Source organism: Cydia splendana, chromosome 15 (assembly GCF_910591565.1).
Source record: "Cydia splendana chromosome 15, ilCydSple1.2, whole genome shotgun sequence".
NCBI classification, from domain to species: Eukaryota; Metazoa; Arthropoda; class Insecta; order Lepidoptera; family Tortricidae; genus Cydia; species Cydia splendana.
The window spans coordinates 10,956,918-10,976,636 of record NC_085974.1 but is presented as its reverse complement, the minus strand read 5'-3'; the positions used below and the strand labels follow the sequence as shown (position 1 = coordinate 10,976,636).

Here is a 19,719-nt window from a genome sequence, read left to right as displayed (position 1 = left end):
TACTATTCCAAACTGGATCATGAAATATTAAATACTAGAATGTTTTCTACATTTTTAAATAGTACAAAGGGGTCTAGAGTGGTATCGTTAATAAGCAGGTTGTCTTGAGATCATTTGAAATTATCGAGATTTTCTTATAGATTTATTTTAAATCATGGCCGTCATATAGTTCTAACGGGTGTTAAACTAACTTGTGATTTAATTAAAATAAAATGGCCTTCTAAGTCAATTCATTGAAGAAAGGTTACGACTGCGATACTAAATATAAGCCTTTTGAAATTTCCGGCATTTGTCTTTCTGCAAGTAAACCGCAAGATCTCGTCTACAATGCAAGATATCTTTAATTAAAAACTTGGGATTTATACTGCTAACGATTGTACAATCAATTACTAATGTATTCCACTGAATTAAGCAGCATTTTTGCTGCTAACTGGAAGCTAGCTGTGATTATGTTGATAAAAGTATAGGTAGATAACTAGGAACTTAGATATTTATTTGAGTAAAGTAAGTACCTATAAGTTGCATTGCACCTACTAAGTAGGTACTACTTAGTAAGTAGTAGGTGAGGCTAGATTTATTTTGCTGCGCATTTGTCCGACTCTAACTTGATAAACCCTGGATAGATTAAATATAAAATATAAATTATTACAATATATTTTTGAGTGGAATTGTTATTTAATAACCCTCTGCTTCGAGTCAGTCGAATAATGAAAAATAAATAAGTTTCGAACAGCATTTAGTTTTAGTGGATTGAGTGTGAGGTGTAGAGGATCTTTCTTTATATTTATTATTACAACAGGTACTTCTGACTCTGCACTTATTATTTACTCTGGACACATGACAACGGCCCCAAATATTTAATTAACTGATCGTTCATTCTATTTTTAACACTATAATTCACATGAAATAGAAAAAAAAACTGACTATAGATATCTACCCATGAAGATTTTGGATGTTACAAGAATATCTACAATTTCAGGAAAAACGACAACGAGAATATTAAAAATCTACACGAGAAAAGCGAAACACTACTTAAATTAAAAAAAATACAAAGAGGGCTCTACTTGACACGTTATCAATGTTATCATAATTACTTAATTATTATCGATTTTTACAAAAATAATCTCGTAATAACATCTACGACTATTATTTATACAGTTATCGTTATATTTACATCTACAATAGCTGCAAATATTAAAACAATTCACAAATAAATAGCACATTTTAATACACTAGCCAAAATGCTGTAATATTAACTTTATTCAATGGTTGAAATTCGAGATCACAATATTGCTTGGCATTATGAATAATCCTAAAACTATGCACTAACTTAAGAGCTATTAGGATAACATCCTTCGAGATCATGAGTTACACCAACTAGGTTTTTACTTCAGTTTTGATTGACTATTTAAAAATATTACTATCATGTACATATCATATCTTTAAAATGTAATAATTATGCATGCTTCACATAAATTCAACCCTGGGCAGTTACGATCAATAATTAAAAGTACATACTTCATCCATTATCATTATCGAGCTGTCTGCCAGCTATTGGATTCGAATTATTCATTTTGTTTCCAATGGACAAATGCTGTTAGCTCTAATAGCTACCGAACGGAGGGGAGAATGGGGCGCAGAGTGTTGCAACGGGTTACGCTACCCTCAGGTAAAGTGCCGGACGGGGTCCGGGCGAATGTGTCTAATCAGGCAGAACGAACGCACGCATGTTCGACCTTTCCAAGTGCGCAATATTACCGGCGCTCTGGGTTCGACAAAACTGCCAAACTAAATGTAGTAGTTACGGCAAACGAATTTTGTTAGTTTTCATAACTAAAGTTAGACAGTTTGGTAGACTTGATACAATTGTCAAAAAAAAAAGTAAGATTAATATCATCACACGAGACTGGCAGACGAATATTTGTAGCCATTAGGAAAATTACATATAAATTTAGGTTCGTTTTGTCGACAGAGATTGACGATAAAAATAAGTTGCCCGATTAATGGGGAAACGGTTACAATAGCGGTAGGCTTATTTGATTGACTTTTTATCTGACATCTAGAGATGCTTGCAGAGCTGTATCGGCAAAGTGCGGTGTAATTGTGTGATTTTCCTAGTAAATGTTGTGTTGTCGTTTATGAGTTCTTGAGATGATGGCCGTCGTGGTCGCACCGCCGCAGCACGGCGAAGTGCGTCATCTGGAAGGTGTTGGTGGAGCGGCAGCCGCGCTCCAGCGTCCCCGTCATGGTGTAGCCCATGTTGAAGTCCGCTTGCGTCACGTTCGTCGTTAAGTATAACTGTTGACAAAATCAACACGTTAATCAGATTTAAATATTATTCGAGTGGATTTTTGCACGCCTATCACAAGGTAACTGTAATTATTTTGAGATAATAATCGCGTTTTTAATTTTAACGCGTGATATATTATTGCGTTATAGAGTTAAATAATCTTTAGCTGATTCTGATAATAATCAGGATTAGCTAATTAAACTTTTTCCTAAAGGAACATTAGTTAAGTTTGAGAATCATATGGATGATTGTGTCGTTTTACACTTTGGACCCAATTAACCGATCATAATCAAATTTTAAACCAAATTGTCAGTTTCCACGGCTCAATCGTAGTCGTAGCTCAAATAGTAAGTAAACAAACATAGTCAATAGGTAATAAACATGTAACGTTCCTAATGACATCTCATCAGCTACGATTAGCCAGTAATGAACTGGCGATGTTTACCTTGAAGTCGGCGTCGGTGCCGAGGTGTTTGAAGGTGCCGACGACGTGCACGGCGTTCCCGCCGCTCACCACCATCCGCGCGTGTGTGCTGTGCCTGTAAACAAACATGAGACGTTAGATGCAATGTGTTGCTTACGAGAAAAATCGGATGGATGATATTCGGTGTTGGCTAATGCACGTAAGTTGTTTTGTAAAGTTTACTTTGGAACAATCGGCATATATGTAGTTGTTATAGCTTCTGTAATTTATACAAAGTTTATAAACCAATGCAGTTGGCATTACTTAAAAAAACAATTTCCGGGTGACTAAATACAAAATTAATAATAACACTTAGCTTAGCAGGCTTATTCTAACAAGTTAAGAAGGCTAAGATCCAGATATTTTTGACAAGTTGATAAGCCTTAGGGTTTATTTTCACATCGCACAAACATGTCGCGATTTACCGAGGAATTTTCTCTATAAACCTGGAAACATCATTGTACATATGCTATTACGCATTCCAGCGTACCGCCACGAAACCTACGATGCTACAATACTGATATCTCCCCATATAACTGAATATGGGGCTGTAGAGAAGCGTACGTCAACCGGAGGCCAAGCCCTCACGGCTCGGCCGAGCATGATCGCGAACCTTGGTCCCTAATTGGAGATATCGTTTGCTTTTTTAGGGAACTCCGGATTTAAAGATATGTGTGTACTGGTAATTAAAATTTAACACGAACGGAAAAAGCATATAATCTTAAAGGTCATCATTCTTAATAAATTTGGGAGAGACTTAAGCCTTTAAAGTGGGGGTGTTGCCTCGGCCGTTTGTCTCGGAGCGAGAATTAGTGCGGAAGCGGCTACCTGCGGTCGCGGCGACACGCGCTGATTTATCTCACCTAGCCTTGTGTTCCAAGAAGCGAAGCAAGCATTCACTTCAAGGCAAATGTGACCCCGAGGTCCGTAACAACTCTTTATACTCGAAGGAAACACTTATTCTGGTCCATCTGAGGCGAACGCTTGCTTGCGCTCTGTAGGTTTTGGGAATACAGGGTATGTAATGTTTAAATCAAAAAGGCATATAACATGGTGGCACCTATTACGATAGGACGTTTTGACTTGGCTCCGCAGTGCCTTGCCTTGCAGGCTGTTTCGAGTCGACGTTTATTTTCTACAGAGATTTACGTGTGATAGCAATGTATGATGAATGTCTTAAATACTAAACTGGGTGTTAGCGAAAAACAACTCCATTGAAGAAGTCTATAACTTAAGGTAAGGCGCGTAAGTAGGGTAGGGATACCTATTTATTACTAAATATTCTGCTGAGCCTGCACAAAATGTCACTTATTTAGCCCTTCAGTCCTTTACCTTTAGATGTGAAAGATATTTTAACATATTTAAATATCATAAAAAATAAGGATAGGATATTGTACTTATTTTCCTGCGCCAACACAATTCTTTGTAATGTTCATTGCGAATTGCGAAGCAACAGCTGATGGAATGCACAATACCACTTAGTCTATTTAAACTCGGGTCTACTTAGGGGTTGTCCATAAATTACGTCATAGATTTTTGACGACTTTTCTTCTTACGTAATACCTTAAATAAACCGAACATGTATAATGTTTCTTTGCTCCATTTGCTATGGACAAAAACCATTTTCCTTACAACTGTTCACCCCAAAAATAACCAAGGTCCCGTCAGTTTTTGTCTCGGATAAATTTCTCTTGTCTATACAGCATCGGTACCCGCGGCACGTATTCCAGTTAGTAGGGCGCCACGTAGCCTGCCCTAACGGCCTATGTAATGGCGGGCCACTGTTATACTCCTGCCGGAACACCTCCCCAAACTTCGCAAGAACAAATTAAAAACCTTTATGCGCCCTTTTGGCACTACTTTCTTGAGTGTTATGGCCGACAATGTGCCGGAATTTCGGGGAATTAAGTCGTTTTTTGTTTCAGTTTAAAACAATATCAATTACTGAGTTTGGTTGTGTTGGCTTTTGTTCTAGAAATAAATGTCGTTTTTGGAAAACTCCCGCTCTATCATGAAATACGAGTCATTTAGCTAAAATAGGAGGGCGGGCAGCAATAATCGTTAACGCTAACGGGCCAGTTTAGTCCCCGTGTCGAGGCTGGCTGTTCTGAATATTCTTTTAACGCCTCTATTACAGCTCGAGGACAGGTTAAATCGCCATCTAAAAATAGTTTCATGACACCTTGTTTGTGTTGCTAAGTAAATTTTTAAGGGCTTGTCTGTTTATTACTGCCGAGGAAACCTCGTGGCAAATTAAAAATAATGACCAGGTTGTTTGCCTCATTAATCTTTATGTTACGCGAGACTGAAATGTTCTGGGCAAACTTAGCGGCGAATTTCTTGGTTAATAACAAGAAAATCAAAGGGTGTATACGGTATAATATATCAGGTTTACGATAATTGGGGCCAATACGTCCCTCGATACAAGGATTTATTTTAAAAATCTGACTACGGGGATTGAACAAATTAATTTGAAAATTGCAATTTTTTAAGGGTAGGGATAAAGATAACCTAATCTGAATAATAATACGTTGTATGGGCCGTAATAAATTTGGCTTGCAGGAAACTAAGCCCTGTGTTGTTATTTCCATAGCTTAGTGAGCACATTATTTCAGGTGAATCAGTACGAGTAAGCAATAATTACAAGTATGTAAGTAAGTATTCATGTAACTATTTATTATTACTTATAAAGAAGTGTGATCTAAGTTACACATGGTTGTTAGGTAGCCCAGTAAAGATAAAGATACGGATGGAGGTATGTTTAGATAGTAATTTCTTGTTAAGTGTCAATTTGTAATCATCAAAATAGACATTTCTTCAACTAGAAAAGTGTAATTTCTTTAACTTTGGAACAATGAAATTATTGACGATTTTCGAAATTACCCAACATTCAGTGTAATTTACCCAAGATTCGCATTGAAAAAATGATTTGATGATAGATTAGGTAGGACTATGTATCATCAAATTATTAATCATTTGATGATAATCTCAATGCGTTTCATTAGCCTTAATATTAGAACGATAGGGATGCATCCCTAAAGACATATTAATATCGTAGAAAACAATATCGTATTAAAAATCAGAATGCTCCTCCTTTTGCAAAATGTAGGTTCGATAGCAACGGGTCATCTTTATATACATATTTACGGCACGTCCACACCACTCCTCAGCGCGGGCGCTGCGCTGCGAACGCGCGATAGTGGCGCCCTCGCTTCCGCCCGTTTGTCAAACATGGCGGCTTAACCCACCTGAGGCCGTTAATTGCAGAAATACGGTTAATGTTGCACCATGATAAACTGTTTCCTTTTAAACAAGATATATTACTGCATTTTAATGTTGCGTTTTCAGGGAAATGACATTAATAAAATATACGGCACTTTTTGTACATGTTTTCTGTCCAGGGGAAATTGTGAAAATTAAATTAAAATAGTCACAGTCTAAGTTACCTACCTATACCGACATACAGTAGGTCGGTGCTACAGTATGATTTCCGTATTATCTGGGCATTTCAAATCAAAATGTGACGACATTTTTCACTTCGACAGTTTTATCTTAGTCCTACTCGTATACCAAGCGATTGCAGTGTCGTGAGACGAACGCAAAAATAGCACCTGCCAAGTTGTTAGAAGAAATTGTGGGTTGATTAAACCCAAAATCGACTAAGCTATATACACAGTAAAAAGGACGGAGTAACTATAAGATATACTCTGATTCATCAAATGATCTATCTGAATTATACAACAGTACCACAAGGAACCGATGTACGTTCTCCACAAGACCTGGACTAATTATTATATATGTGTCTAGTTAGCATCCCGTGCGAGCGACCTCCACGGCCTTGCGCTAGTTGTTGCACGTATCGCGCCAAGCTCTCAGGTAGGTACCAGCAAGAAAGACCTCAACGGGCATTCAGTCAGTTCAGGTCGTTGCTGAAAACTAGCACCACGGCTTTCTCTGGTATTATGCTGTGGTACTCGTATCCTTCTTAGCATCCGTCTCTTTCTTGTTCTATGTGTTTGTAATTTTAGAGGTTAATGAATGTATTTTATATCTTCTATTATATTTATATCTTCTTTCATAATGAACTTACCGTCTCGTGCCGGCGACCTCGACGACCTTGCACCGGCTCTTGCGCCACCAGCAGGGCTGCAGCGTCCAGTACGACGAGGAGGCGCTGCGGGCCCAACCCTCCTCAGGGAACAGTAACACCTGCAACAAAGAGAAACTGCTTAGAAAAATATGATTTATCAAAAGAAAAACATATTATATATCATGCTTAAATAGCTGTGCCCGCGGCGCCATATGAATGGGCTTCCATCATTTCCCCTAGGGAGTGGATTCCTAAAAATAAAATAAGCTCTATCCATTCTTAGAGCTTAGGTAAGCTTTCTACATGCCAAATTTTATTAAAATCGGTTTACTAGCTTATTCAGTGAAAGTATCTACCTAAGAACGAACAGAGTCAACTCCGCATATACAATTCAGAGTTCGCATGCTAAACTAAAATAATGTCAGGTTTAGTCAGTCAGTTTCTTAGTGACTTTGTGTTGATAAAGGCTTTATCCCATTTTATGAGTTTAGATTTGATCTCAACCAAGGTTATAAGAAAGGCCATTAAATGTGAACAGGGATCATTGACCCTTGCTTGGAAGCACCTGCACCAAGTATTCAAGTAAGTGCTTCACTTTATGTTGGCAATCATCATCAAACGCTGGAACTTAGATCCTCAATTCCTCTCGTCTTCTAACACGCCAAATATTTTTTTTACAAATTATCGGCGCGATTCGGGAAATGAATTCGAGATTCACTAGATATGAAATAGTAAAGATATGTGACGTTCCACGGCAAAATTGAATTGAATTGAACAAATATTGTTTTAAGTAGGGGTTTGTGTAATATACATCCAAATGTAGGTACAGTCACCTGCAATAATATGTTACTCTTCGAAGGCCGCAAAATTATTTGACACGGTCTTATTTGTAGAGCCATAAGAGCATGTCACATATTATTGCGGCCTTGGAAGAGTAAAATATTATTGCTGGTGACTGTACCTACTAAATCTCGTTATTTAAAAATGCCACATTAAAGAGTAGGTAGGTATCAAAAATGATTTAAGTAACTTAGATCTACATATTTATTACTGATTTACGTCATTTACGACACTTTTAGAAATAGTTGGTTAAAAAAGTGATAAATAATCTAAGCCTTCTAGTAATTTTAGTAGATGAACAATACCTATGCGTACGTATTAAATAAGCTAAATTACTTTCAGAGGTAATGTACAGAATACAAAATATCTCACGCAGCCATAAAGAAAAGTGGAAAACAAAGGATTTTCATTACGACGTTCATCTTCGCTACATCGCCTTATCCGACCATTATAAACCTCCTATGATCTTCCTCTTGGGTACTAATAGCCTCCTAACACGGGATATACGAATATTAGAGAGAGAAAGAGCCCCAAATAGTTTAAAGCCTGCCACTGGATTTCCTCAGCACCTTTAACGCCATTCACTAACCCGCGGTTAACCGGTTAAACCTGGAGTTACCATAGTTACCAGTACAATTTGACACTGCGTTAACGGTTTAACAGCTTAACCCCGGGTTAATGGTACAAGTGAGCCTTAGTTAGCTAGTTCTACTAACTTTAATTTTCCCTGAATATTATGTAGGTACCCTATCTGCATAGAGACAGTACAAAATTGCAGGGGACGAAAATGATTTTGTATATTTGGCCGGTTTTTTTTAAATTAAATTCATTTATTAACTTACTTATTTGAGATCTAAAGAGCAGCCTTTTGAAGATCTTTAAATAGGTATTCTTATTCAACGCTCCATTTAACAATGGGGATAATTTAGTCGCTGCTCTCTCAGGCTTAAGGCACCCTGGGCAGTCTTTTGAAATCACGTTATCTCAGCAATCGAAGGCAAATTACCAAGCAATATTTTACAAAAACAATCTGTCTTCAATCTAGAAGGAACCGGGGCGTGAGCTTCCCGAACCGTTGAGTGCGATTTAACTAAATTAGAAAACTTTACAAGCCTTTCGACGGTGAGTTGAAAAATAGCTTTTTGAGGAAAACTAATATTGCAGGGCAGAACAAAACAGTGCAGAGTTGTAACGAAGTTGTTTCAGGCGCTCGAGTTTACGTCCTCGGGCGATGGAAGCGAAGCGCCGGTTCGCGACTTCGCGCTCTTCGTGCCGCGCCGGGCCGCTTCCTGCCGCGCCTGCCGATAGCAAAAAGCCACATGTCTCGGCAGACTCGCTCGCTCGATTGGCTCCCAACATTCCGGTCTCATTTCTTCACCGCGACTTGGGCAATATTTTTTTTTCGTGAAGAGTTTTCCTGCTTTCGACAATATTGCGCCAGTTTCAAAGGGGCGGGGACTCCGGGGCTGAAATCGCTTTCACATTGAGTGAGCACACTAATGATTGAGTTCCGCACACGACGTCGTGTACGGCGGCGGCTCCCTGTCCCTTTGACGAGTGTCCCCGGCGACTGTTTAATGGATTTAAAAGGGTTTCATTGTTCAATTTACATAGATACTCGGTTGTATTTCTAATTGATGCAATGGGACGGATTTATTGAAAGACACGATATTTGATTTGATCGAAGGTGATCCAGGATCCGTTTCTGTTGCGAAATATTCTCAACTTCAACAACTACGATTGGTAGGTACTTTATTTAGAAAAGTCATTTATATTACTAACTTATTTAATATTTATATGTATTTATGTACCTATATGTGTAACAATACATATTCAAAACATATATTTCGTTAATTTTAGTTGTTGTACATTTTTGTTTCTGTTTATCATTTATCGTTAGGTACTTCTTTTTTACTTAATTCCTCAAAAGTTAACTGGAAGATATCCCATACAGGGATAAGTTTACCTTTGTTGTATTTAAATTTAATTAACTTTGTAACTGTGTTTTTTCCTATGTACAATAAGGTAAGTACCTACATATACCATACATACGAGTAGGTACCTATAATAATCCAATTTTATTATGGAATAATATTAACATCAATAAATTGCTCTGATAATTAGATTAAGATTAATTACAATTCATAAGAGCTTGTTGCTAGGCCTACATGAATAAAGTAAGTATTTTTTTTTTGATATAGACATATTATTTTAATACTTAGTAAGTATTACTTACTAGTGTTTACCATAACCATAACTGTGTAAACTGTGATTTTATAAGTGAAGTTCTCTTCGTGTGTTTGTATGAATTAGCATTGCGCGAATTTTTCATGAATTAGGTGTGTAGTTTTGAAGTGTATAATTAACTTTAGTATTGTCTTTTATGTAATGTAAGTACCTAACAGTCTTAATTTGTAGCAGAAATGCCACAAATAGCTAAATTATTTTGATTATGTTAATTTTCCTTATGTAACAATTCCACCAAGCTGTCGAAGATTGTACTCGTAAATCATGTTCAAAGACATATAGACCCATAAATCCTCCCAATAACAATCGACAACGTTAAGACGTCGTTAGACAAAAAACGGTGGTATACATAAATCGTGCAGGTACGATTGCAGACAAAAACTCTCGACTCGAGAACGATTAATATTCAATGGCGCTTGCTGTCGGTCGAGTTGTCGGGGTTGTCGGAATTGTCGGCGTTGTCGCGCGGCAGCGGCGCGACAAGAGTCGTCCAATTACGGCGCAATCTGTTCGATTAATTACTTCGTTAAACGGACACGAATCGGCGACGTGCGTTGTTGTTCTCGCATGCTCAGCGTGGTTGTGACGTTGTACAGTCACGTCTGGAAATATCGATACGGATAAAGTGACAAAAATATGTATACACTACCTACCTTAATATATGAACAATAAGGTCGTGTATAATTTTTTGGCACTTTTTCCGTATCGATATTTTCAGACGTGACTGTACCGCTAGTCACTCCGTTTAGTTCTGCTTGATAAGATAGTATACCTAACGGGATAACTACGTTATACGCACATATCTTTGATCCATTAGGAATATTAAAAAAAAAAGAATTAAGTTTAAAATATTAATCGATGACAGCAAGTCGATTTGACGAAAGACTAATAGATTATAAATAAATAATATCATATACAGAAATAAACATCAAAGATGAAATCTTGGCAGTGTTTTTAATTAATAACATAACAAGATCAAGTGTTGGAAGTTAAAAAAAACTCGCATGTTGAAATCAACACTACTCGCCAGTCTTTTTCTTCAAAATGTCGGAGGTAATGATGAATATTATTAAAGCTTAAGACACGAATTAGTCCCGTAAAAATCGTTAAATTTTTTATGGTGGTTTCTAAGGACTAAGGAAGTAGGTATGTAAATATTCAAAGTTTTTACAATAATTTTGCCAAAGCCACCACAAAAAAGGTCATCCATTTAATCCTATTTACAGCAGATATGTTTCTGCCTAACATTCGAGCCAAAGTCACGCCGGGCACATAATTGCATTTCCCGGTTTTAACAAGGGGCTCACTCCAAACTGCTAACTACTTTAACTCCACATATTCGTAATGTTTTTTAAGAGTTATGATATTTAATGATCGCAGTAAATTCTAAACTTCATAAATGAGGGATACAAAATTGTTTTAGTTGATTAACCCATGTTGGGTTTCTTGTGTATCTACTGTGGCTGGATGGCTGCGATATTGCAATTGATTTTTAAAATCCAGGTTGCGATGCTTTTTTTTGTGTGATTCTATATCTCGATTCAAGAAAACCTCACCATTTTCAAGGTTTTCTTGAGGGACTATTACGGTAAGGGGTTCTTCAAAAAAGGGATGTATTCGTAAGGGACGGCAATGCGCATTTGATTTCTCCTGGAGTTTCAGGCATCCATGGGGTTGGTAACTGCACATTACCTATGTATAAAAAAAATATCAAAGTGTTTGTTCAAGATATTTCAATAAAACAATTTAAGTAATTCGTTCCTTAGATTACCTATTCTAGTTTGAGAGTGACATCACTAACTACACCTTATAAAACAAAGCTGTTTGTGTGTTTGTATGTTTGTTCGCGATAAACTCAAAAACTACTAAACGGTTTTTCATGCGGTTTTCACCTATCAATAGAGTGGTTCTTGAGGAAGGTTTAGGTGTATAATTTGTTAACCCGTGCGAAGCCGAGGCGGGTCGCTAGTCTATAATACCTAAATTCAGTTCAAATATTGAACATAAAGAATGTAGCTGATATTTTCAGTCTATTTCGTCTGGAATCGTAGATTCCATTCATTCAGCCAATCCGATAAAAACTTACACCGTTCATTTTTTTTATTAAAGAATTGCATCCAAATCCAATTTGGTTGTTTCTCCCGATTGCACTGCATGCAGATCGCAGCTCGAGTCGATAGTCACGTCCCGGCCCTCGACTCTCGACGGCACTCGACCGTCGTGCCTCGTGCCAGTCGCTGCGTTTAGTACTCGCCTCTTGCCACTCGCCCACTGGCCTTGCGCTGCAGGAAGCGGTCGGCCGATCCAAATGCTTATTAAGCCTGCAGATATATTTCTTGAGACGATTGATTCATTTTAAAAGACTAACTGACTTGGAGTTTATCACGTTTTACAAATAGGCATGAATAGATCCTACCAATTTTCCTTGTTTAGGTTTCAGTTATTTTTCTTTCTGTTCTCCCTCTAAGATAAGAGACGAACGTTAAAATCAAGGTGTAATCAAGGTGTCTTATATTAATAAGACAATGTTCTTAGTGCCCACGATGAAATGAAAGCGGTATATGTAGGTACGCATAACTTAGGCCTTAAGCTAAGGGTATTATTATGTTTTTATTGATATAAATGAATGATCTAAATTATATCAAAAACAGACTCATTGTTTCAGATAATTATTTGGAAAATTTGTTTGATTTGGATTGTGGAAAATTTTGGATACGCCGATAATGCTTCGTATTTTGATTTTACTGACGATGACGCAATCATAATTTTCATGTCGGTTTTTGGTCTGTTTAGGATGACACGCTAATTGTTTGTATGTGATATTGTTGTTAAGGATAACACTGATGTGAATTCTTAGAAGGTTTTTAATAACCTTTAATCCTGCGCTGTTATAATTTTAGCGAATGGTTTTTCAATATTAAATTTAAAGTGGTTTCAAAAGAAGCGATCCATAAAATACACTCTCAACTCACAAAATTTTTGAATCTTTATAATGTTCAAACTAACAAAAAAGTACTATTCTATAGATTCCCAAAATATGTTGTCATTTCCAGGCGCCACAGAGCGGGCTGCTTGAGGGGCCCTGGAGGCAGCGGTAATTGGCTCCGCGTAAGCACGTGACGATTATCGCGATTTGATTAACGCCGCCATTTCTACTGCCAATGCTAACTTAGTAACATCGTGAAGGCTATTCAAATGGTTTTGCCATATATAGGTATGGAATTTAGAGTTTAGACTGCCTTATCTTGGTGATATTATTAAGATATTAAGGCGTGTCGGTTTATTAGTCAACAATTTGTCAATTAAATGGAAAAACTAAGTACAATTAGTGAATTACCACCCCAGGCTAGGCTATATCCACGTGACAATCCTTTTTATAAAACGCCAATCGAAACGTAACACATTTACTGCCAACGTTTTCGTAGCGCTACGCTCGTAGTTGATGCCAGCGTTGTCCCGCTTTGTAGTGAAAAGTGACGACGAGCAGAGACAGAGAACCCGTCGATAGGGTTCCCGGCACTCAATGTGTTAAATAGCTATGTACCTACGGACCTAGTCATCCCGATAAAATTTTACTTTTCGATTGGCGTTTGTCGATAAAAACCCAGCACGTCTTTATTCGACTAACACTATGGTACCTAGTATGAATAATTCGACTGCAAAGATAGCTCATCGATTGATGATTCGTATCGCTTGTACCGTAGATTATCTATGGTAACAAAATTTGTTTTAATTTAGGTTTTTAATTAACGCTATCAAAATCGCATTTTATATTTGCATACATGTCCCAGAAAGCTTGCGGTTTTCCTACAGCTACTTTCTAAAAGCTACATATGTACGGGGGTTTATTTTACTTGCTTGCCTACTATAAGAAGTTTAAACGACGAAAATACTGAAATAACCAGCTACTGTTAAACCGAAAGCGCCCGTCTGTTTTGCTTCAATCTCGCTGGCACATATGGCACAGGTCTACGGCGCAGCATCAGACGCAGCCGTGCGTAGCTAAGGGATGGAACATAAATTTATACTTGACGTCGTATGGATTTTTCAGAACGTACCCTCAAATCGACACAAGATCATAGTTCGGTTTCCTATTTTCTTTTGTAATTCTAAGGTTCATAAGTACCTAATTGTTGAATTTAAGTAACATTTATCTTATTACTAGGTTTAAAATCGAGTGTTCCACAAACAAATTTATGGAAGAGATTTTTTTTTTGTTTACTTGTCTGTGTCTTTTTACTTGTCTTGTGTATTTGTAAAATATTAATTTGTATGTTTGTCAATTGACATGTTTTTTTTCCATGTTCTGGCGTTTGGTTTCCGCTGTGAGCCGGACATGTGATTGAAAATAAATAAATAATAAATAAATAAAAAGACAGACGCGTGCAAGATGTAGACTACTGCCCTAGGTCACCTTCTACATGTCACCGATCCACAGCGATCCGTCTAAAAAGTTGTAGACAGAAACATACGTTGCTACAGCTGCCATTACATAATAGTCCCTGTAAAAGGTACTCAACTGAGTAGTTTACCAAATTGCCCATTATTTATGGTTCTCGTAATTTGCGGAATTGCCCGGTAGTTAGCCTATGTAGGCCAAGTTGCTTAGTTTTAGTTATATAGATTTAAATTATGGATCTTGACTAATTATTTAAACTGTAACGGGACTTTATCGTTTTAATAATAAGTTGCTTAGTTGTCTTTTAAGGTACTCGTAATGCATGTTAATTATAAGATGTAATGTTTTAAAAAGATGTGTCCTGCCGAGTTTGTTGCCGGTCCCATATCGGGATACCCTCCTCCAATTGAGGGGAGACTTAAATCTTCTCGAGGCAGAGGTGTAGGGTTGGAGCAGGTGTAGCTTTAAATCTGGCGAGGTTGCGGAAGAGTACTTCGGCGTTCCTGGGACCTCGCCATATAGCAGCGAGGCGGCAACAGAGGGGTTTTAGTGGGTAAACCTGGGGTCTCATTAGCCCACAACAGGGAGTCCCACATAACCATCCCGGCCCGTCCCCGCGCCGGGTGGTATGCGTAAAGCATTTCCCCTCTTAAAAAAAAAAAAAAAAAGGTGTAGCTTTAAGGCGACGGTAGCGGTGGGTAAAATATCAGATTCTGTCAATTTACCCCATTTCACACACAAGCGCACTTCACGCATACTACCTCACTTTACTGGGACAGGTCAGTGACCCATCATGTTTTTTTTAAGATTGGACTTTTAGTTTAGTATTGACCACTAGCCTCCTTTGAGGGTAAAAGCATTCCATTTAAAGATGAAAGAGAAACAATGCATTTAATCTTGCTTTCCTTGTCTGTTCATGTCACACGTGACGTACCTATTTAATTCATTTGATTGTTGACTGTTTTACTACCTACTATTGCTTTGTCGAGATACGCGTTTTGTACAATTAAAGCGAATAAAACAAGATGTCATTAAGTCAGATGTAAAATGTTATTTACTACTCTATACGGTTTTTCATAAGGTGCAAAATCCATTCAATAGGAATTTAAATAAATAAAGTTTCAGCAGGGTGGCAATTCCATTTTGGCGGATAAAGCGAAACAGAATAGTTCTATCGAACCTGCTTACAAATTTTCACGAGAATCAGTTGAGAAATGTGATCTGCAAAGGAGAACATACAAAAGCATTTTTGCCCAAGCTGAAACGGAGACCTTTGCTAACGCTCGGCCAATGATGGTTTAGGTACACCTATAAAAAATGATTGTCCCTGCTGTAATTTTAATATCTTTATATTTCAACCGGTATAGTTTTACCTTCAAAAATAATCGGTATCGCTAAACAATAGCGGTACCTTACTACTTATACGTTCACGACATCGGTATCTGCATAACTTGATTGTTAGTAAACTAACCTGGAAAATAATCTCAAAATCACCGAAACATTTATGTACAGTCACCTGCAATAATATGTTACGTCATTAGCGCCAACTTTGCCTCCAGGGAAACTTTGCCCAAAACGACAATTTTAAACAAATTCGTTAATGTAGAAAAATTGATAATAGTTATGCCCTCTTGATATACCCTGCTGTTTTTAGTAGAAAATTGGTTATATTTCTGACAAAGTATATGCCAAACTTGTGCATAACTTGACTTGGGAATTTTGAGTTTGAGCGAGTTGTCTAATATAGGGTATATTTCGGCGGGCAAAAAATTGATAAATAATGAATGCAAGTAGAAAAAATTGAGAACCCTTTGACAAATATTTCCGGGTTTCAGTTATAACACATGAAGCATAGATTATGTCTATTGAGATTTAAACTAATAAGGCCTAAATACACAAAAGTTTTAGCGGTGGGCAAAGTAATCCGGTAATTTGCCCACCACCAAAAACGGATTAGGGTTGTCACTTTCATCTAATTTACCCAACTTCGCAAGTAAAAGAAGGTTATGTTTGTACACTAAAATAAGTTTATAAGTATGTTAGTTGTATGAGTTTCCTTTGCGCTACGACATGGGATTCTTCAAGAAGCGGGTATTTAGGGTTCTCAAGGGTCGGCAACGCTTAAGTAGCTCCTGTGGTGTTGCTTATGTCCATGGGCGACGATGACCGCTTCCCATCAGGCGGCTCGTCTGCTCGTTTGCTGACTATAACATAAAAAAAAAAAAAATATACTGTATTTAATTTCTCTTATTATCCTTTATTTAGATGTTTTATCCCGTTAACGAATGAAAACACAACAAAAATCATATTTTTGGTCATTAAACTATTGTAACAGATTTTCTCAAAAGTGACAAACCTAGCCTTTGTAAAATGCTTAGGCGAGCCTTATTTGGAAATGGGCAAAAACGGGTAGGCAACATTGCCCAGCAAATTTATTTAAAAGTGTTTACACTTATCGCTAAGTTATTAACAGGGAATGGTAGGATTGCCCAAAACCTTTAAGTGATTCTCAGACATCATCATCATATATACGAGCTGTATTTGAGTACCAAATTGACGTGGGCAATGTTGGCGAAAACCCCGGATATTTTTTTATTTGCCCGCCCTCTAAAACGCAAAAAAATGGGTAAAAACACGATAAAAAAATGTTTTCTTCACATAAACTGATGCGTTTGATCACAATGGACGTGCTGAGCAAAAAAAAGTCATATGATGTGATTTTTTTTGAGAAATTCGTGTTTTAAAAAAAAGCGGGCAAAGTTGATGATAATGAGTAATGACGGTACCTACCCTTCGAAGGTCGCAAAAATATGTGACATGCTTGTCGTAAATAGCTATTAGGGTTCATGCATGTGTTAAATTAGTCTTTACGTTTAGGTTGCTATTTTTACTTTTGTATATCATGTTTTACTTTGTGCTCGTATATTATGTTAAATGAATTGCGTGGAATGTTTTATATCTAGTTATAAGTCTAGGATTCATGCTCCTTTCATACGTGCTTAATATTGTACCTATTTATAAGTCTAGGATTCGTGCTCCTTTCATACGTGCTTATAATTAACGAGATTGGCAGAAATAAATAAAACTTACTCTGCATGTAATATCCACTAGTTCAGAGATACATACCGCCCGGCCATTCCTATATAAACCCGAGCCGTTTGTAGCTTTTTCAGAGAACTCAGAGAGCTTAACTCTATCACTTGCCTGAACACTCTCCAATAATTAAAATCAGACATATGTGTTTTTATTTCACACAACACATATACCGGTAAATGGAGGTATAGCGGACTTCGAGACAGCACAGCGGCCAGCGCGTTCCAGCGGCGAGTTTCTACGCTTCTCCCAACGAACCCCCATCACGAAAAGCTACAGTCTACACTCCACAATGCTCTTATGGTTCTACAAATAAGATCGTGTCAGATATTTTTGCGGCCTTCGTTGTGTAACATAAATTGCAGGTGACTGTACATTTGGAATAATTATTTTATTTAGTTTCAACGAAAGTTTCAAGTTTAGTACGAAAATACTTCAGATATGCAATATGCACAAAATGTAGACCTAATCGAAATAAAACATTGCTTTTTATAGTAAATTTATTAAACATTCGATACATCCCAACTAACATTAGGCGCTAAATTTAAGGGTTACAAGAGATTTATATAAGCGCCTATTTACTCTTTAGGTGTTGTTAGTACTCTAAAAATAGGAGTTATAGCCGGCTATAACCCCGTTTTAACCCCGGATTGGGCACAAATTTTATCACCGTAAGATTTATAACAGTGCTACAGTAGGGTTAGGGGATAAAAAAAGAGACATAAGAGCGGTATAGTGGAGCTACAATAGTGTTAATTAATTCTTTAGGAGCTATATGGGTTGCATATAGGTGACTACAAACTGTTGTAGTAGAAGAGCACTACTGTAATAGCGTTGATTAACAACTTAGGATTTAAAAGGGTGCCAAATAAGCGACTACTAACTGTTTGAGTAGTAGTGTAGAGCTATATAGTTGATACTTTCAGCTTTAGATGGTATATTAGCATTTAAAGTCAATATTTGTAACACTCAAGAAGGTAATTGCACATTTTTTCCTTAGCCCTGACTGCTTTGGTTGCAGATGTTTCCATTTTGTATTATTATTTGTAAGCTTGCACTGTGACAGCTTGAAGTGAAATGTAATGGCGGATAAATAAAAGCAAATAATTATTTTAGTTCACCGATGCCGGTGTTATCTGCGGATTTATGATGGCGAAATTAATTACACTGTCAATAACTATATGTATTACTAACAAAATTTTAAATGGCCTCTGATCCTTTGCATATTTATCTGAATATAATATTTTTTAAATTGTGGTCCACCGTATTTAATTTTCGCAAAATTACACAATATACGTGAAGTCCGGTTTTAAATACAACAATACTAACATTATGTCTATATTGAGTAAAATTATCGATTTTTATTAAGTATTTACGTTCTAATTAACAATTTTTGTTTTGCTTATTGATTCATCGGTCATATTAACATGGCGCTATAGGCTTAGGTTAGGTTAGGTTAGGTTAGTAAGACTCTAGTAACACTATAAGATGTACTAAGGTATTGAATAACGCCCGTCTGCGACTACATGATCTATAAAAGTGACTCATAACTTCTCTTTTCGACTGTAAGTGAGACAAGAGAGTTAAGAAGCGATTGCGAGTAACGGAGCTATAAAAGAGTTTTTATCGCCTGTTTAGAACCTTAAGTGAAAATTGCAGCTGCTTATTACTCATATAGATGTTAAGGTGGTAGAATTCACTTTGAGCTATAACACTAGCTGCTTAAGATCCATTATAGCGGCCAAAACGGCTACTGTGGATCTTAAAGCTATACATGGACTTCTTAAAGACCTTGATGTCACCAGAGCCTGTAAGCTTAGAGTATATAGCTATTCTCCAGCCGTTATATGTCTTTAGGTGATAAAATAAGTGCTAAGTGTCGCCTAATTGTTTGTTGGGATAGGTATACATAACAATAACCAGGCCACAACGCTATTGGCCTGTAAGCTTCATCTCGGTCTCCAAAGCCGCAAAAACTTGCTAGTACTTAGTGCTGGTCTAGCCTTTATTTTTTCTTGAAGATTTTCAGAGAACAGCACGTACACGCATTATACATATAGACGGAACGAACGGCATAATCATAATAATTTATTCGTCGCAATCCATGGTATTACAGATCTAGTTACAAGACTTTCAGGTATTACTTATACGAATTACATAACTCTTCCTGTTAATAGGCAATATTTTAATATAAAAGTTCTATAATATAATACAAGATTACAGTTGTCATCAAAATTCATTGACATACAGAAGTCAAATACGTTTTTAAAATGACGCAAAATGATACGAGCATAATA

The 19,719-nt window shown here is 37.0% G+C and overlaps 1 protein-coding gene across 2 annotated transcripts in view; it reads right to left on the bottom strand.

The window, feature by feature from the left end:
* Positions 1-2,063: 2,063 nt before the first annotated feature.
* The window catches only part of LOC134797630 (uncharacterized), a 61,308-nt gene continuing 43,652 nt past the window's right edge, over positions 2,064-19,719 (bottom strand). For both annotated transcript variants that reach the window (XM_063769962.1, XM_063769963.1), the window contains 3 exons: positions 6,844-6,962; positions 2,736-2,829; positions 2,064-2,298 (listed from right to left, as the gene is read on the bottom strand). In XM_063769962.1, the coding sequence (XP_063626032.1) occupies positions 2,137-2,298; positions 2,736-2,829; positions 6,844-6,962 (375 nt within the window). In that variant the 3' untranslated portion in view covers positions 2,064-2,136. The remainder of the gene's footprint in view (positions 2,299-2,735; positions 2,830-6,843; positions 6,963-19,719) is intronic.